At 36.9% G+C, this 17,774-nt stretch overlaps 1 protein-coding gene across 1 annotated transcript; it reads left to right on the top strand.

The window, feature by feature from the left end:
- Positions 1-11,450: 11,450 nt before the first annotated feature.
- Positions 11,451-12,416, top strand: LOC306807161 (taste receptor type 2 member 40-like; the record flags this gene model as incomplete). Its single annotated transcript, XM_079316480.1, has 1 exon — positions 11,451-12,416. The coding sequence occupies one exon, from the start codon at positions 11,451-11,453 to the stop codon at positions 12,414-12,416; it is 966 nt and encodes a 321-aa protein (XP_079172606.1).
- Between the last annotated feature and the right edge of the window lie 5,358 nt (positions 12,417-17,774).

The raw sequence follows: 17,774 nt of genomic DNA, 5'->3' as shown, positions 1-17,774 counted from the left end.
TCTGCAAATTGTAGAAATTCCTCCCATTTTCACAGTCTTTCTAGAGCTGTGTTATGGGTTATGCCACACACATGAGGTATTACTTTTAAAGGTAAGCTGTTCAAAAACAAAAAATTCTCATCACTTTTTCCATCAAATGTCTCTGTCTATCTTTCCAGTCTGCAGAACAGAGAGCCCCATTCCCTCAGGGCAAAGGATGTTTTTCTTCAAGCATTTCAACCCCACCCCCCACCCCCAAGTAGTCTTCCACAGTTTAAAGGAATTTCCATGTAGTCCAGTCCCCCTCAGCTCACAAAAAGAAGGTTTTTCAGCCAACTTATCCATGGCATCTCTTCCCATCTGGAAACTTAGCTTTCACTTCACTGACATGAGTAGACTCCTTGCTTTATTCCTCTCATTCAGGGGAGCTCAGGAGATCTGCAATCTTATCTTTAGAAGTGTTAAAACTACACACAGAAGGTGGAGAGAGCCAGGCCAGCTCCTGCTGGAGACATGCCAGGCCATGCAGGTTGCGTGAGGGAGGCTTCACAGAGAGAAGTGGAAAGAGGCAAATTAACTTTACTAGTGTAATTTATGAAAGTGAAATAACTTTTTAATTGGTTACCCGGGCTGTCAACTACCAAATCAGCCCTCCGATTGGCCCCAAAGCTCACAGAGAAAGTTCTCACAGAGGAAACCTCTCAGGCAAATTCCCTCCATGCAAAACCAGCACAAAGCCCATAGAACCTTTTTTTTTTTTTTTTTTTTTTTTTTTAAGGGGTTATGTAGTATAGATAGATTGCATGCACTGCTGTAAGGGATTTTGGAGGTCTCACCAGAAACTAGAAGTTTCAGAAATTATATTTAGCAGGTGCAAAGTAAAGACACCTTCCTAATGTGCAGGATTATGCTGAATCAGAGCCCTGAGTGAAGGAGGTACTTCAAATGCCTCCCTTAATGTAAAATCGAAATTCTTTGTGTGGGAAGAATGGTGACCAGCTCCTGAGACAGCATTTCCCACAAGCACAGGAGATTCTCTCTGCTGGTTTTATAACCATTTGTTAAATGAAAGTTAAAAGGAAAGGACCTGGATTAATTCAGTCAAAACCAGAGTCAGAGCCTGTCACACTGTTTGTCAGGTTGTGCAAGTGACACTCCCCTCTGTGCCTCCAGGTTATCAGCAACTTACATTAGCACTTTTCTTCCCAACCCTTGTTATGCCTCCCATTTCCCAATGAATTTCCTACATGACAAGTATCATTGTCCATCTGTCTCCATGCTGATAGAGGCAAAGCCACTGCTGATTTCTGTAACAACAAAATCCTGTGGCAGAACTCTAGCCTGGATAAATTGATGTATAAATAGTTGTGGTTGAGAGCAGCAAAGAAACTTGGGCTCTTCTTGCAGACTGGAGCCAAAATGAACATGACTCAACTAGATATCACAAAGAGACAGAATTGATAAAATTTTATTTCCAATGTAAATAAAAAAAAAAAAAAAAAAAAAAAAAAAAAAAAAAAAAAAAAAAGTGTGTTCTGAATCCAAAGCAAACCAAAACAAAACCCAAACAAATAACTGGAAAGGCTGCAAAAAATCAGGCCTGCAGGACTTGGATGGAGACAAGAATGAGAACTTGTCACTAGGGGGCAAGGTGGTATCAGATGAGAGGATGGATGTTCTCTGGGAGAGATAGTGAAATATGGGGACAAGAGCATGCCACCATAGGAAGAGAGACTTAAAAATAACAAGGCAGCCTGGTGAAGCACAGCAGAATGACAAATTGGGTTTTTCTGTCCTTAGTCATCAAATTGACCTTCTGGCTCAGCCAGAAAAGGGAGAGGAGTTGAAGAGAAGCATGTAGCTGCTGTGACTTGATAAGCAATGTCAAGTATAAAAGTCAGACCCCAGCTTTTCCTGAATGAAGGAGATGTGATGGAATCATATCCATAAAAAAGGTGCAGAAGAGGGAGTAGGGGGTGGAAGGTAAATAAATAATAATATGCTGGCTGTCTGGGTTTCAAACAAACCTCTGGGATTGCTGCATCTATAGCTTAAACCAGAAATGCTTTCAGTGTCTCAAAAAACAACTCTAGAAGCTTTCAGTCATAAATTTTGACTTGATTCTGTCTTTCTCTGTCTCTCAAATACACACTAAAAAATTACCCCTTAAATCACTCCGTGTCTAAGAGTGAGAGAAAGAAGGGGAGAAACTGCATTTCTGTAATTTCTAATGTAAGTTTAGCAAATTGAAACCAATATTGCACTCCTGGATTGGTGAAATAGCAGTTTTTAAACATATATAAATAGGCTTTTAAATTTGAACCCGATATTTGACCAATCTTGATTAGAGAATAAAGGTAGGTAGAATAGATGAAAGATGAATCTGGGATAGCAGACTGCTGAGGGTTAGGTTTTAAGCAGCATTGAAAAGCTTCCATAAAGGGACTGTTATTTTTAATCCATCCAGAATGTGAACACATTGGCCTAAGCTGCTTAGTACACACAGATGGATCCTTGGCCCTCTGCAAAATAACCAAAATGACCTGGTGTCTGCTCACAGAGCAGATTGGCTGGATCTACAGCACAGAGCATCTTTCCTGTCTGGGGCCCAGGGACCTTAAGACAAAATAGTTAATTGGTGCCTGAAGATGTTTATGAAACACTGTGAGGATTATGTAGCAGCCTGCCAGAAGTGTGCTGTTGCATATTTGCGTGGTACAGTTGTGTCCATCTGTGTGTCCACGTGCTGTGGATGTAAAGAGCAGCTTCATTCTGCCCTCTCTTCTCCCTGACCCTCCCCAGCCCTGTTCCCAGCTGCCCCACACTGGAGCTGCCTCTGCTGCTCATCTCTGTGCTTTCACTTAGCTAATTAAATCTGTTAGGTTTGCAGAATACACATACTCTTTTTGGAGTGAAAATTTTCTGTTCAGTGAAAAAAATCCCCATGATGGGGGACTAGCTGGGTGCTAGCTCTGGCATAAACAAGTCAGCAGCATCTGATAGAGCAGGATAAACCCTTTTCTGCCATGGGGAGACATTACACAATCTCAGATGTATCACTGCTCCTATTCCACATTTTCATTAATAGAACACTACTGTGTAGTCTATGTGCACTGAGAAGATTTCAACAATCAGACCTGTCCAGCCATGAAAGCTAATTGCAGGTTTTGGTATTCAGAATTTGAAAAAAACCTGTCAATATTTTTTGAGTATTCCTACTTTCTTCTCATCCCAATTAATTATAATCTTTAAAAGTTGACATCCAGGAAAATCAAATTTGCAGCAAAGATCCCAGAGAGATTTTTAAGCTCTTTCTTTCCCTGTGAAAGTTATGAATTTAGACAGATGTGCATGGTAAAACTAAATGCAAAATGGTTGAACACTGTTCGAATTAGGATCTAAAACAAGAATGAGGTGTTCTGTAATAAAAACAGTAATTGGGACTGAAGTGAATAACTAATTGCTATTTCTGAAATGAGCTTTATTCTCTTGTTTACTGCACTGTAAACCAAGAATAATTCACTGTATTTTACTGTGCTACTCATACTACTGAATCAGAATTCGAGCTTCTGCTTTATTGCTGGATATGAAGAGCAATGAGTTGAAACAGAAATGTGAATCTTTCTGAATGAACAGAATTGTTTCATTTGGGAGGCCATTCTGAAGCCAATAAAATTATGGTTGGAACTAATTTTGTCCGTATGCTACTTGGGACAAAATTGCTCTTACTTATATGCTTGTATTTACAGCCTTTGGCACAATGAGATTAAACTATTTTCTGGGATTCAGGTAATTTTCATTTCCTAATCTAAGCAGAATCCATCGTAAAATCATAGAATTCCAGGTTTGAAGGGGACATGAAAGATTATTGAGTCAAATCTTCCTTGGCAAAAGCAAAACCACAAGTCTAAACAAGGTGGTCCAGCACTCTGTCCAGCTTCAAATCTGTAAATCTTGATAGTGTCCAACATTTGGGAATTTAACTTTTATCTAGGCAGATTATTCCAATGGCTGATTTTTCTCACTGTGAAAAATGTTTCTCTAGTGTAAACAAGAATCTCCCCAGGAGTAACTTGTGCCACACATTTTTTCCACAGCACACTTTGTAAAATCTTCTTTGTAGCCAGCCTTTAAATATTGGATCATGCTGATGACAAGGTTTCCCCTAAGTCTCATCTTCTCAAGGCTGAACAAAGCAGTTCTCTCAACCTTTCCTCACATGGCTGACTTTCCAGTCCTTGGACAATCATTTTGGCTCTTTTCTCGACCTTCCTCAGCCTTGCTGCATTCCTTGGTTATGTTTTGCCAGGTGAAAGACTTTATACTTGTTGAGATTCATAAGCTTTTCATGAGTCCACTCTTCCAGCCTATCCAGGTTTTCTTTGCAGGGTAACTGTCCTTTCTGAAGTCCTACCTTCAGCACAGATATAATTATATCTGTAATTACAGATGTGGCACTGGGGCTATATTTTTATATACATAACTGGACATACCTGAAACCATGATTTATCATAATTTGCAAACTATTCAAAGATACCATAAGTCAGGACAAGTCAGTAGCGCTATTTCAGTCACATTGCTGGGGCCAAAGTTGTGCCTGTGCAATTACCTCTCTGTGATAGCAGCAGAGATCTGGGGGAAGGCTGCACAAACTGGGCAAATATAAATTCTATTTGCTCCTGTTACTCTCCCAGACATTAAACTTTTACAGGAATTATGTGAACCAGAAATGGTTTTTATGTATTTAAGTTACACCCAATTGATTTCATTCCTACCTGCTTGTCTGTTCATCCTTTGAATCCATGCAGACTTTCTTTGCAGATATATTTTATGATGAGGAGTTCCACATCTTCCCTCTGTATTATGTGGAAAACCACTTTATTTTGTTTGCTTTTAACTTCTCTTTCATCTGATGTCAGCTATTTCACGTACTGGATTAGACAATAAATCATCTATTGATGACCCTATTGTTTTTCTTCATATTAGAATTTTTTATGCACCCTCAAATTTTAACCTCCACAATTGTCTATTCTCCCTTGCTGAACAGTTTAGTTAGTATTTCACTTTATGGAAGCATGACTATAAATTGCATAAACTGATCTTGTGTTTTTTGCATTTTAATCTAAAACATAGGGAAAAATGCATGAAATTTTTGTGATTTTTAGGAATCAAGCTAAAAATCCGAGTGAACCCAACCCCATCATTGTACAAAGACTGTAATTGAGTTGGTGTGCATGAAAAAAAAAAATTATCAGGAAACACACTTTTGCTTTCTTCATGGTTATGAAAAGGAACTCCAGTGTGAATTTTCCAAAGAAATAACATTCTCTGTCTGCTGGAGTCAGTGTTAGTAGGCCACATAAATCAGGATTAATTTAAATTTCTATCGCAGGTGGTGCAGAGTATTGACAAAGGGATTTGGATTGCAGTTGGCTGTCAAAATGGCATATTGGTTATTCAAACACAAGTGAACCCAGCATCATTCAGTGTGGAGCTGTTTGCCTATGGTGCTAAAGTAATGGTAATGGCCTGCAAATGGCCTGCTCTTTTAGTCTTAATACTTATATGTACTAAAAGGCACATTTACATTAAAGTTATAGATATGGTAAAAGTAAATACTTAAATTTTTTAAATAAAAAAAATATTTATTTGGGTTTGCCTATGCATAATCCTGATGTTAAATTGTTTAATGGTATAATCACATAACATTTTTCCCTGAGTGCTTCTTTTTGATAGATTCATTGCAACAGGAAGCAGGGATTTATATTTTCTCAATTTGAATTATCATTTGCAAAGACTACAACAGCATTCCTAAAAAAAATGTCAAAGACCATTTCTTATAAGTGTAAAATGTTATATGAAGTAGTTTATATGAAACTAGTTCCCTGGAACACTAAAAATTGTTGTCATGAGGAATCTTTTTTTTACATTTTAGAAAGTTATTTAATTCTTCAATATGCCTTCTTTCTTCAGTCCACCACTGCAATGTAAGGAGCTGAAAGTAATTTTTTATCACTCTATATGTGACTTCTTTTAAATTATATTTTTATCAATTCCTAGTGTTTTTCTCATTATTGAAGAATAAATAGATGTGAAAGAAGGCATCTGGAGTGGTAGTGGAAATGAAAAGATGGGTTCTCTTTCATGCACTTTATCTACACAAACTGTGATTAAGTAAAGCAACCTAACTGTTAACAAAAATCCATTATGAGGATTGTGCTTATCTTTAGGGGCTGGTAGCCTATAAGCAATCTTAAGACTAGGTATATGCTAAAAAGACTGTCATGAACAGAGATAGCTTTTAAGAATGCTATTTCCAAACTGCTATTTCCAAACTAGGATCATGAAATGGATAACTGCTGGTGATGTCAGGGTATCTGAAATGTAAAACAAGATAAAGCAACTTGACTCAAAAATATGCTCCAATACACAAATCTGTTACCTTCGTAAGAAATGAGTATTTATTCTCTGGATGAAGCTAAGCACAAATTGTAAGTGCTGAGTCTAGTGCAAGGATCACTGCATGAGGTTTCACTGTAGTTCCTGTGAACTCTGTGAACAGGAAAATCCAGTGGTGTGGAAAGGCTTGCACTAACCATAAAATGTAATGGATATGGAAAATAAGAGACTTTTACTTGGAGCTATGGGGGAAAGAGAAACCAGAAGAAGCTGTCTAACCTTTTGGTCATGTTAATGACATATGAAAAACAATTCCTATTTCAACAACAAGAGTTGTTTTAGCCAAAGTGATAAAGCATCCCTCAAGGAATGAAAAGAAAATTTCCTGAATCCATAGACAAGTTGGATCAGTCAAGAATATCATCAGACAGAAACTTGCTAATTCTTCTATAATTTTTCAGGTTTTAGTGTGGTGTTTTAACATTTTCCTCAATAGAGTAAACCAAATTCACAGTCTTTCTTTAGCCTTTTTTAATTTGTAGAGAAATCTGGCTCAGTAAAGCACTCCATTCCTTTGGACATTTTCACTCTCTTTATAGCAGGAAACAACATGATCAGAGGAGGTCTACAGACCTTTCACACTTTCTGTGGTGCAAACTATAATCTCCTATTTACAAATACTGTCTTGAGTTAGTGAACATTTACATTGATATCCTTTTGACCATGGCAACTGATAAACCTCACTAACTTGTTGCTATTGCCTGCTTCTTGCTTTTGGGGTGTGTGTACATTCTTACATCTTTAAAATTTAAATTGCATCTTCCTTTTCACGTGTTTTACATGGTTTCATCTTCTTGCATGAATTTCAGAGGACACTTTCCATTAGTTGAGTCTGCTGGGGTTTCCATTTTGACAGACATTCCTAAAAAAAAAAAAATTTTGTGGTACTGAAATTAACAGTACATTATCTCCAGTACAATAATGACACCAACCTGACAACTTGCAAATTAATGATGAAATAGATTATCACCCTTTCACACTCATTTTTGAGATATTTTGCAACATTGCTTCTTTGTACAATATAAAATCTTGAATGTGTTAAACAGCAGCATAATTTGTTGCTGTTTTCCACAGACAGGATATTTTATTGAGATTCACAAGCCTTCTATGCCTTGTCAAACATGTGAGGAACACTTGACAAACCATTTTAAAAAGTGCTAGAGATGAAATTAGCCATTAGTAGAACCAAAAATGCTAATTCTGGCCAAGTTTGCTAAACACAGATGTTGATAGCTCTCCTATACAACCTTTGCAAGTTTTCTTCTGTAGGCTAGTTTGTGCATCTCTTGCAAGACATATTCTCTGTGATTTGTTTCACTCAATTATTTTAGTATAAGGATCTTAATACTAGTTGTACTTCACTGTCTTATGCTGGTGCTCAGAGGTTTCCATCAGAGATTGACTTTATGATACAATAAATGCTGTGTGCAATTTACTACAGGTTGTAAAAAGCTTATTTGCTAAGGAGCTCATGATGTAGAGGTGAACAAAGGTCATGAGGCTCTTGTAGCCTCTCATACCACCAGAATTTAATTAACTGTGATTGTCTGGAAAACAGTGTCCTTCCTCCAACACAAAACAAAACATTTTTATTTTTTTTCTATCACAAGCGATGAGCAAACAATAATATTCTCAAGTCCTTGTCTCTTATTATCAGGAAATGAAATCTTTGTGATCAAGGTCATGTTTGTTCTTGGTTTGCTGAATCATTTTGTGAATCCTGTAATTCAGAGTTGGAAAAATTATACACTAGTCATCAGCAAATGACCAACACTTGCTGAACATTAGGATGTAAATAAAAAGCTTAAATTCTTCTATGATTTTTCTCTCTGGATATAATCTCAAAATGAAATTCCAGGATTGTATCTGGGTTTTCTTTTGCCTTTACATAAGCGACAGGAGGAAGACTATAGGAGTTATCACAGAATCACAGAATTATTTGAGTTGAGAGAGACTTAAAAGACCACCTAGTTCCAATCCCCACTTCTATGGGCAGGGACACCTTCCAGCAGACCAGGTTGCTCAAAGGTCTGTCCAGCCTGACCTTGAGCACATCCAGGGATGGGGAGATCCCAGCCTCTCTGGACAACCTCACCACTATTACAGGAAAGAACTTCTTCCTAATATCTAAGCTATATCTACCCTATTTCTGTTAAAAGCCATCAGCCCTTGTGCTATCACTCCATACCCTTCTCAAAAGTCCCTGTCCAGCTCTCTTTAGTGACTCTAGACACTGAAAGGTGCTATATGATCTCCCTGAAACCTGGGCATCTCTAACATGTTTTGCTTCTTTATTTTCTGAATGTGCTGGAGCTACCACATTATAAAGCCTGAAAATTTTAAATTTGATCTGCATTTGATTGGTGTTGATGATGGCCCCAAAAGATACACTGCAGCATGAAAGTTGAATGAGGATGCTGAAGGGTGGTGGCAGTCTGAGTACTTGTCACATCACACAAAAACTAAACCTCTTCAAAATACAGTAGCAATAAATTTAAGAGAAGAAAAAGCCAGTCGTATCGGATATGTTGTAATTTCCTCTCAATGAAGCCAGAGACAATTACTTTCCACTAAAAATTGTGAAGCTATGACCATAGTTGGATGATTCATTAGCAACTGTTCCAAGGTATGCATTTATCTGAACAGTATCAGAAATAAATCCTTCAGTATTGTATTCACTCACTTCTTGCTCACAGTGAAACACCAAAAAGATTAACCAGACACCAATAATTGGTGCATTGTGGATCTCATATGAGCTGAACAGGCAGTGCTTCACAAGATTTGGAAACTGCTTGTTCTGCTGCAAAAGTTTCTCTACTACTGCAACAATTAAAACCCTTATATGGATTGTGTGAAACATATTTATTATTGTTGTTAATTGGAACAGATGAATCAAAGGAGGAAAGGTGCTGTCTGTGATCTGAACCTGACTTCTCTGGGTACAGTGAGATTTATGTTCCAAGGGAAATTCTTGTATAAATTCAAACACTTTTCTCTAGTATTTATAATTTGCGTCATGCTCACATTGTGCTGTGATTATTTTAAAGAAATTCCAGTCTGCTTTACTTTGTGACTCAATTACTTTAATTAATTCACTCAAGTACTCTCTCAGAAGAAAGGTTCAAGGAAGTCTGATATATTTTAGGATCCCTTGTGTCTCCTTTGCCAGTTAAACCTGGCCTGATCATGATGATTAACTCTGTAGCTCAAAAGGAGGTCTGCTAGTGAGCATAAATTCAGCAGCCCTATCTGTGAGGTCAGGAAAGAGCAAGAAGAGTAATGAGAGCCTTCAAGGATCTGCATACCAGGGGATGAGATAATGATCATCTCCAGTCTAGAGCCAGTGTTGGGTGTGGTCAAGTTGCTGTGAAGCTTAAATCAGCCCTTTGTATCATACTAATGTGTTCTTAGTTTATATTTGTTTGTTTGTTTGCTTGCTTGTTTATTTTTTTTGGCTTTTAAAATCTGAAACTTCTATACAATGTTCTGTAAATATGACTCATTTTTTTTTATTACAATTTGCATTGTTGTGATGACAAAAGGATTTTCCTTTTTTAGAGAAAAAAAAGGTCCTATTTTTGAGATTTCCAAGATCAAAAATGAAATTTAAGTCAATATTAATGAACTACTAACAGAAACAAAAACTATGAAGATTTTAAATCCACCTTTTAATTTCAATAGGTTAATGAATAATTATTAAATTATTGTCTTCTTAGAAATTCAACAAAAACTTGAAGCATGAAAGCAATGATAAGAAGTAAATCCAACTGACAATTTATACCATGTCCAGATTAGAAGCTCAGTCTATCTTTTACTTTGAAAGATTTTACTCTGTCAAGAAATAGACTTCAGAAATATATATCAACCCTCCCACAAAATCAGTAAATATATTAGTACCAAAAAAACTTCCAGACTTTTCCCAGTGGCTTAATGATGTCAGCTGCTTCTCATCTTGTTGTCACAGTCCTATTGTCTTTCATATTTTTCTATTTCAAGAAATCAAATATTGACAATATAAATTTTCCAATACTGTATTCATGGATTGGATTGTATTGAGATTGAGAAGGTGAGAACACATTGTTTTCTAAATCAGACATATTTGTTTATAAATAAGGACTACTGCAGGATGCAGGTCAGTAAGGCCCACCACTGCTCTGGACTGCTCATTACAGCATGGATGAAGATGGATGACACATTTTCAGTCTATAATGCAGAACAGGTCTAAGTTCACTATCAAACTGTGTGGCATGCAGGTGAGCTAGAAGCTGAGATGGTGAAACAGCTCAGAGGGTGGGGTTTTTAGCAGGGTTCTGCTAGATGGTCTGCCCTCCTTGACTGGCCTGTCCTCTGCACATTGGTTACTTCATCTTTTGATCCTACTTATGTGGCTATGTATAAGAAGTGATCAGCTAAATGTAGCAAAAATCCTTGGATAAAGACAGCCTTGTCATATGGAATGCTCCTCTAGAATATGGCTGGAAGCTATATACTTTTCTCCTTGTTAAAATGGTTCCAATTAATTGGTCTAGTTATGATTTATAAACCTTCAAAGCAGCCTGAAAGGTACAAAGTTACAATGTAAGATATCTTTGCTGAGATATAGTGGTGCCTCTGTTGGGTTTCATGTTGCATCTCCCTCCACATTGTTGGGTACTGTTGTAACCAGGGAACCACAGAGCTTTCTGTCACTCTGGATAAGAATATAAAGAATTGGACACAAGATGGATAGGTTAATACAGCTGGCTGTCTCACACCCTGAAGGAAAAGCATAGGCAAATCTTATGCATGTTAAAGGTTAGAGTTAATGATTAAATCTTTCTCTGATTTGCACATTCAGGAAGAACATCAATAATTTCTCACTATCACTTCCAGATCTGCTCTCATTTCCAGATGTCTTTTTGGTTTTGGATATAAGGTGAGCAGTCAGGAGCTGTGACTAGTCAGATACCATCAGAACTGCTCAGCTTCCTGCACAGCTACACAGGCTAATCAGAAGTGACCAAAGCAGCAAGATGTTGCCACTACTTATTATAATTTCAATATGCATTGTAGCTGTTGAAGTTGTTGTTGGATTTATTGGAAATGGATTTATTGCAACCATTAATATCATTAATTGGATCAAAAGCAGAAAAATATCTTCTGCTGATATGATCCTGATCTTTCTGACCACATCAAGATTTATCTTGCAGGTGATGGTCCTGATGCACATCCACAGTCTCTACTTTACAAATGTATTTAAGTTGGCTTCGGTGTACAAGGACTTTGGTGCTGTGTGGATGTTTGTAAACCATAGCAGCTTATGGTTCAGTACCTGGCTCTATGTACTGTACTGTGTTAAAATAATCAATATTACCCACTGGCTGCTGCTGCAGATCAAGCGCAGAATAGTTGGGATGGTCCCATGGCTTCTTCTTGGATCACTGGTGATCTCCTCTGTGACTTCTCTTCCTTTACTGTGGATTACACCCAGCACTCACCTATGCAGCTCAACAGGGAACTGCAGAGAAAATAGCACAGCTCACATCACGGACTGGGATGGTTCATATCTCTACTTACTTCTTCTTTACTTTGTAGGTTGTTTTTTTCCTCTAGTACTCTCTATGGTGACCTCAGCTCTGTTAATCACTTCTCTGTGGAAACACAGAAAGACAATGCAATGTTACACAGATACTTTCAGGGATTCTATGACAGATGTTCACCTAACTGCTATTAAATCCATTATTTCTTTCTTAATCCTGTATCTTTCCAGTTTTGTAGCTCAAATTCTGTTGATACTGTCGACATCTCACAGTAAAGATGTTGTGAAAGTTGCAGTATCCTTAGTTGTAGCTGAGGCATATCCTTCCATGCACTCAATTATCCTGATCATAGTCAATTCAAAACTTAAATTGGCATTTAGGAACCTTTGCCTGCATTTTAGGTGCCATTTGGAAGATAAGCCTCCAAGCCCCAGGCTTGAGAGGAACACTCTCCAGTAAGAGATCTGAAATCAAGATTCACATGTATTGTTTAGCTGTCTTTTTCCTTAAATGATAACTTTTATCTTCCAGAGATTTCTGTGACTAGTCCTCCCTAACATTTCAGAGCACGTGAAATAATGTGCATTTTTGCCTTACTTGTGCATCACTCCAGCTTCTTCCATCCTGCTTAATATAGTGTGAGAATAAAAACGTACTGAATGAAAACAATATACTTAAATAAGAAACCAGTTTCAGGTTGCTATGTAATTTAGATTACGTGATTATCAGTTTAAGAGTGAAAGTTGTATGACTTGAATTGAAGAAAACGGGCACTAAACCAGACAAGAATGTACAGAGCTCACAAATATCAGGTCTCTGATAAAGGATTTTTCACCTGAGAAGCTTAAAATTTGACTAAAAACATGTTGTGCAAGTCATAGCTGGTACTACATGGAAAAAGACTGCTTTTAAACTGGAAAAGCCAGCTGGATTATAACCTGAGGGAAAATGAAGATTTGGAAGCATGCAGCCAATTAATATAATCAAATTGCATTCTGGATGGGATTTATTTGTGTTAGGATTCCAGTATGTCTGTAATGTATTGATTAAATACCTATTTAACATGTTATGCTTGTTTGGTTGGTTTTCTTGAAAGTGGATTAGCAAGACGGTGATTATGATGTAGTGACATAGGTACATAGAATTATCTGTAGAAAATATCACTGTAGTTGAATTGGCCATTCTGATCATAGATTTGCTTTTATTGTTGTGATTTGCTGTTGCTTGGAGCAGCTGGGAGTTGTTCCAAAGGCTGTTTTCCTTTTAAGTTTTATATTACTTTGTTATGTTACTATGAAGTTTCACATGAGGTTGGTGAAATAAGTCCAACAAGTCCTGCATGTCTTATCAAATAATGTGTTTGATAAATCTGTTCTAAAATTCTTAGCTCACCTCAAATATTTTTATGTTGTATATTTCTCAACGGGAGTTTAGATAATATCAGATTATAAATTACTGAGGTGAGAGTTTTAGTCCCACCTATAAATATAATGAGCAGAGTGATTAATTTTTTCTTGAACTGTAGTGTTCTCAGTTTTTGAAACATCAGATTCATAGGTTTATAAAATGCTTTGAAAAAAATCACTGTTGTGAATATAATGGTTTTAGTTGGTACCTTAAAATATTTTTGAGAATTAACTACATGTTAATAGGAGACACAAGAGGATCTGTGTGATACGAAATGATCTGATTATTAGCATGTGGAAACCGTGGGTTCAGACTGCAGAGCAGAAGAGAGGGAAGAAGGAATTAATCTCACAAACACAGCATTTGGAGGCTGTACAGTACATTGTACTGTAAAACTGAAGCTTCTATAATGCCCACTGCTGTGGTGATGAATGAAGAGAGACAGAAGTCCCTCGAGGGAAGCAGGTAGGAGCTGTAATGCCCCACATGTGTAATGTAATGTCACAGCAGCTCTGTGCCCTGCTGTACAGCTGCATCCCCTGCCAGCATGGACCAAGCTTAGAACAGTCACACAGTGATAGCTCTTCCAGCTCACAACACCAGGAAAAGAAAGTTAGAAATGAGTTTGTTTGAGACTCTTTTATTGCAGGGTGATTGGTAGTGGTATTTGGTTTTTTTAAGCTGATAATTTCCCCAGTGAGATCATTTCTCTTCAGGTATTTCCAAACCTTTTTCCAAAGACAATCTGAAGTAAAGAAATCAGAGCCAAAGATGTTGATAACAGCCCTTGCTCAGATTCTTCACCTTCAAGAGAAGGAGATCTGAGGCAGAAGCAATCATTAATAATATCCTCCAGTGCTTCCAGGGGAAGAGGAGGACAAAGCTCAAGGACTTGACATCTTTATGTTATATTGATGAAAGTTTTGTTACACACAGCATAGAGGGAGATAGATGGGTACATAAATTAGAATTTTAAATGACTGGATTGGTAAATAAATTATTAGCTTTGTCCTTTTCCATTCCATCCTTCCCTCAAGCTTCAATTTATTTTCATGACTTCTTCCACAGTATATACAGATTTCTATTTGTTTTTTGATCTTACCCTGCTCTTTGGATTTCATCCTATCCCACCCTAAAACAATATTCTGTATTCTCTTCAGATCTAGCCTTCTCTTTCAGGTACATTTTTAAAAAGCTTTCTCATTATTATTTTACAAAAAAACATCACTCACCCAATGACAGTAGTCTGGTCTCTCTATCTAGTTTATTCCAGAAAGTAGATCAACAAACTTGATGAATGTTTTGCAACCTTTATTTGTGCCCCCCAAAAAAATCATAAAAGTAACTTCTTTGAGATTTCATTGTCTAAAAAATGTTCCTATGATGATATATGATAATGATATTATATGATTGATATAAGATATGATGTTCACCAGTATATTAGCTCTAGAACTCTTCAAGTAACTTGAAATGGGAACAATATGAATGGCAGAATACTGTCTGCAGACTGCATAAGGCCAGAAATTGTGGCAACACTAAAATAATTGTGACTATGATGAAAAACAGCGATTAGTGCAGTTGGTAATATCAAGGACATGAAAAAATCAAACCTAGTCTTTGTCTTCTCCTACTTTTCTTTAGGTTTTTTTTTAGTATTTTTGTTTGGTTCGTTTTTTGTTGGCTTTTTTGTTGTTTGCTTTTTTTAGTTTGGTTTGGTTTGGTTTGGTTTGGTTTGGTTTGGGTTGGGTTGGGTTGGGTTTTTTTTGTGCTATCGTCCTTGCATTTTTGCTTACTTTTTCTGGGTCAGAATTCATCACAATTCTGTGTCCAGGAAAACCAGTATTTTGCTGTGCAGAAATTAAGAGACTTTTGATTACAATCTCAGAAGCATGCTCATGAAGCTGGCAAGTTTCTCACTATCATTCTTTCAGCGTGTGAATCAGAAAGAACTACAGACCGAAAGAACACAGACATTCTGAGTTTCAACTCTGGTCTGCTTTGTCATGTCTTTCCTTTTGCCTGCATTAATCAGAGGCTCTACCTGACCAAATCAGTAGTGGGGTGGTGGATATGAACTCTGCTATCTCTAACAAACTATCTCTCCTCTGCTAGCCATGCAGTCATCCTTGCCTTTTCTGTTAGTTTGCTGCTCTCCATGATATAATTACCTCTCTGCAAGGTACACAAGTCAGCACTGCCATGAATCCCAGAACAGGTGTTCTTATAAATGCCACTAAAACCTCAGTCTTCATTTTTGCTGTTTTTATTGTGGTAATCAGGAAGCTTTTCAACTTCTTTGCATCTGACAGCACAATGGTGCTAATTTATTCTGAATAATTTTGGGTAATTTGAAAAGTAAAGTATGTGTCAATAAAAATACCATACTGTACCTATCTTTTCTTGAAATATGACTTCCCACCATTCTGTAAGGTCTGGAGAAAAGCTTTTCCTTCTGTGAGATTACAATCTAGGATTATTTTTATCTCAATTTAATTTATTGTCTTCCCTATCATAATACTTAGCCTTCATTCCATTCATATCACAAGGACAGTTTCTGCAATGTTACAAAATACTTCTGAAGGCTAATCCCCCTTCCCCTCAGTACTTCTTGTCCTGTTTGCTCCTCATTTGAGGACATACATGTGGGAGGTCATTGCAGCTTAGTTAGTTGTATAAATAAGGTTCTATACAGATCTTCATGGAGACATGGGTTTTACGCTTTATTAAAAAATTAAAAACCAAATAAAAATAATTTTATTTCTAAATTAATGTGAAAATAGCTTTGAATACTTGTAAATATTAAAAATATAAATTAAGCTCCTATTAATATCACTTTTAGGATTTATTATTTTTAAAGTGCCATTTCTCCTTCCCAATACCTATGTTTTTGCAATGACCTAAACTTTACATTGGCCAAATTAATCATAACAAATATCAGCTACATCAGAGAAGAGCATAGGCATGTTCCTGGTGCTCATAAGTTTTTCAGTGGCCAGAGGGTGTCTCATTCCTAAAACTTTTCTTGTCTTCACATTAAAAGGCCATTCATATCCCTTCTCAAGTATTCTGTGTGTGTGAAAGGACAGGGATATTTTATCATCAGAAACCAAAGTAGTAGTGTGGGTGGTGGCTACAGTAGGATTTTCTCAGGCTTTTGAGAGGAGAGGAAAACAAGAAGTCTCACAGAGAAGTCTCACAAATTAGATTTTCTTTGGCTGGTCTCTTTCCCCAGTACATGCAAATAAACTGGTAAGCAAACTGGGGAGCCATGCAGCCTTCCAAAGCTGCTATTGCTGAACTGGGATCCATGCACTGAGTGCTCCACTGCAAAACAGTTCTTTTCCTGCCACAGGAAAAGCAGAGGCAGAGTGCTAAACAGGAATAATGACCTGACATCATCATCTCTTATTTGCCTCTTGAGGGGAAGGGGTGAAATGAAACCCCTTCTGGCCTCTAGGCACTCAGATGTGATATTGTGATGAGATTATGGGTGATATGATTCATAAATTAAAAAAATTATTGGTAGGCAACTATATTCAATTTTTTTATCTTCTTCCACCTCCTCCCCCAGTGTCATATTTGAATTTCATTTTTTCTAGTTTTGTATGTTTTATTTTTGCCTCTCCTTTGAGTACTTCCTTTCCTTTTCCTTTTCAGAAAAAAATTAATTCTACATTTATCAATCATATTTTTTTCCACTTTCTCTAATAGTCTCCATTGTTTTTGCTGTTATTGCTGCTGTTATTGCAAATATATACTAACAAAATCAAGATGGGTTCATTGTCATATTTACTTTATTATAATAAACACACATTTCAGGGCATCTTATTGGTTTTGGCAGATTTATACTTTTTCCTTTGTGATAACATTGCAAATAAAATTTCTCCCATTCCTTGTGAAGGCATTAAAAAAAACAAACAAAAAAGAACCCCAACTAACAAAACCCCACAGTGCTAAGACCCTGGGATATGTGAAGCTTCCCTTTCAAATCCCACTTTAGTCAGTTCTGCTTTGTTGTTCTTTCCCTGCCATTTGCTTTCTCTCATCCCAGTGTGGATCCCTTTTTCTTTTACAGACTGTTATTTCCTTTGTCATTTTCCCTGTCTCCTTTAAGGTCATTCTTAAAGACTTTACTTTTCCCTTCCTCTGTTTAGTTTTAATCGTAACCCTTCAATCCCTCAAACATTCTTGTTCATTTCTGTGTTTACACTGTTTGTTTCCTTTCCAGAGTAGAGATGTCCATCCAAATATTTTCACTGCTTAGGATTAAGATAAGAAGGAAAAAAAGGAAATAGAATGTAGCTGACATATGCAAACAGCAAAGTGGAAAATACTGAGTTCAAGTACTGCATGTGTAAATTGTACATCCATAAAATTATTTTCAATACTTTCATCCTGAGAAACATCAGA

This window comes from Erithacus rubecula (genome assembly GCF_903797595.1).
Source record: "Erithacus rubecula genome assembly, chromosome: 1".
Lineage (NCBI taxonomy): Eukaryota > Metazoa > Chordata > Aves > Passeriformes > Muscicapidae > Erithacus > Erithacus rubecula.
Note: the sequence above shows the minus strand (reverse complement) of the source record. Positions and strands in the feature narration are given on the sequence as shown.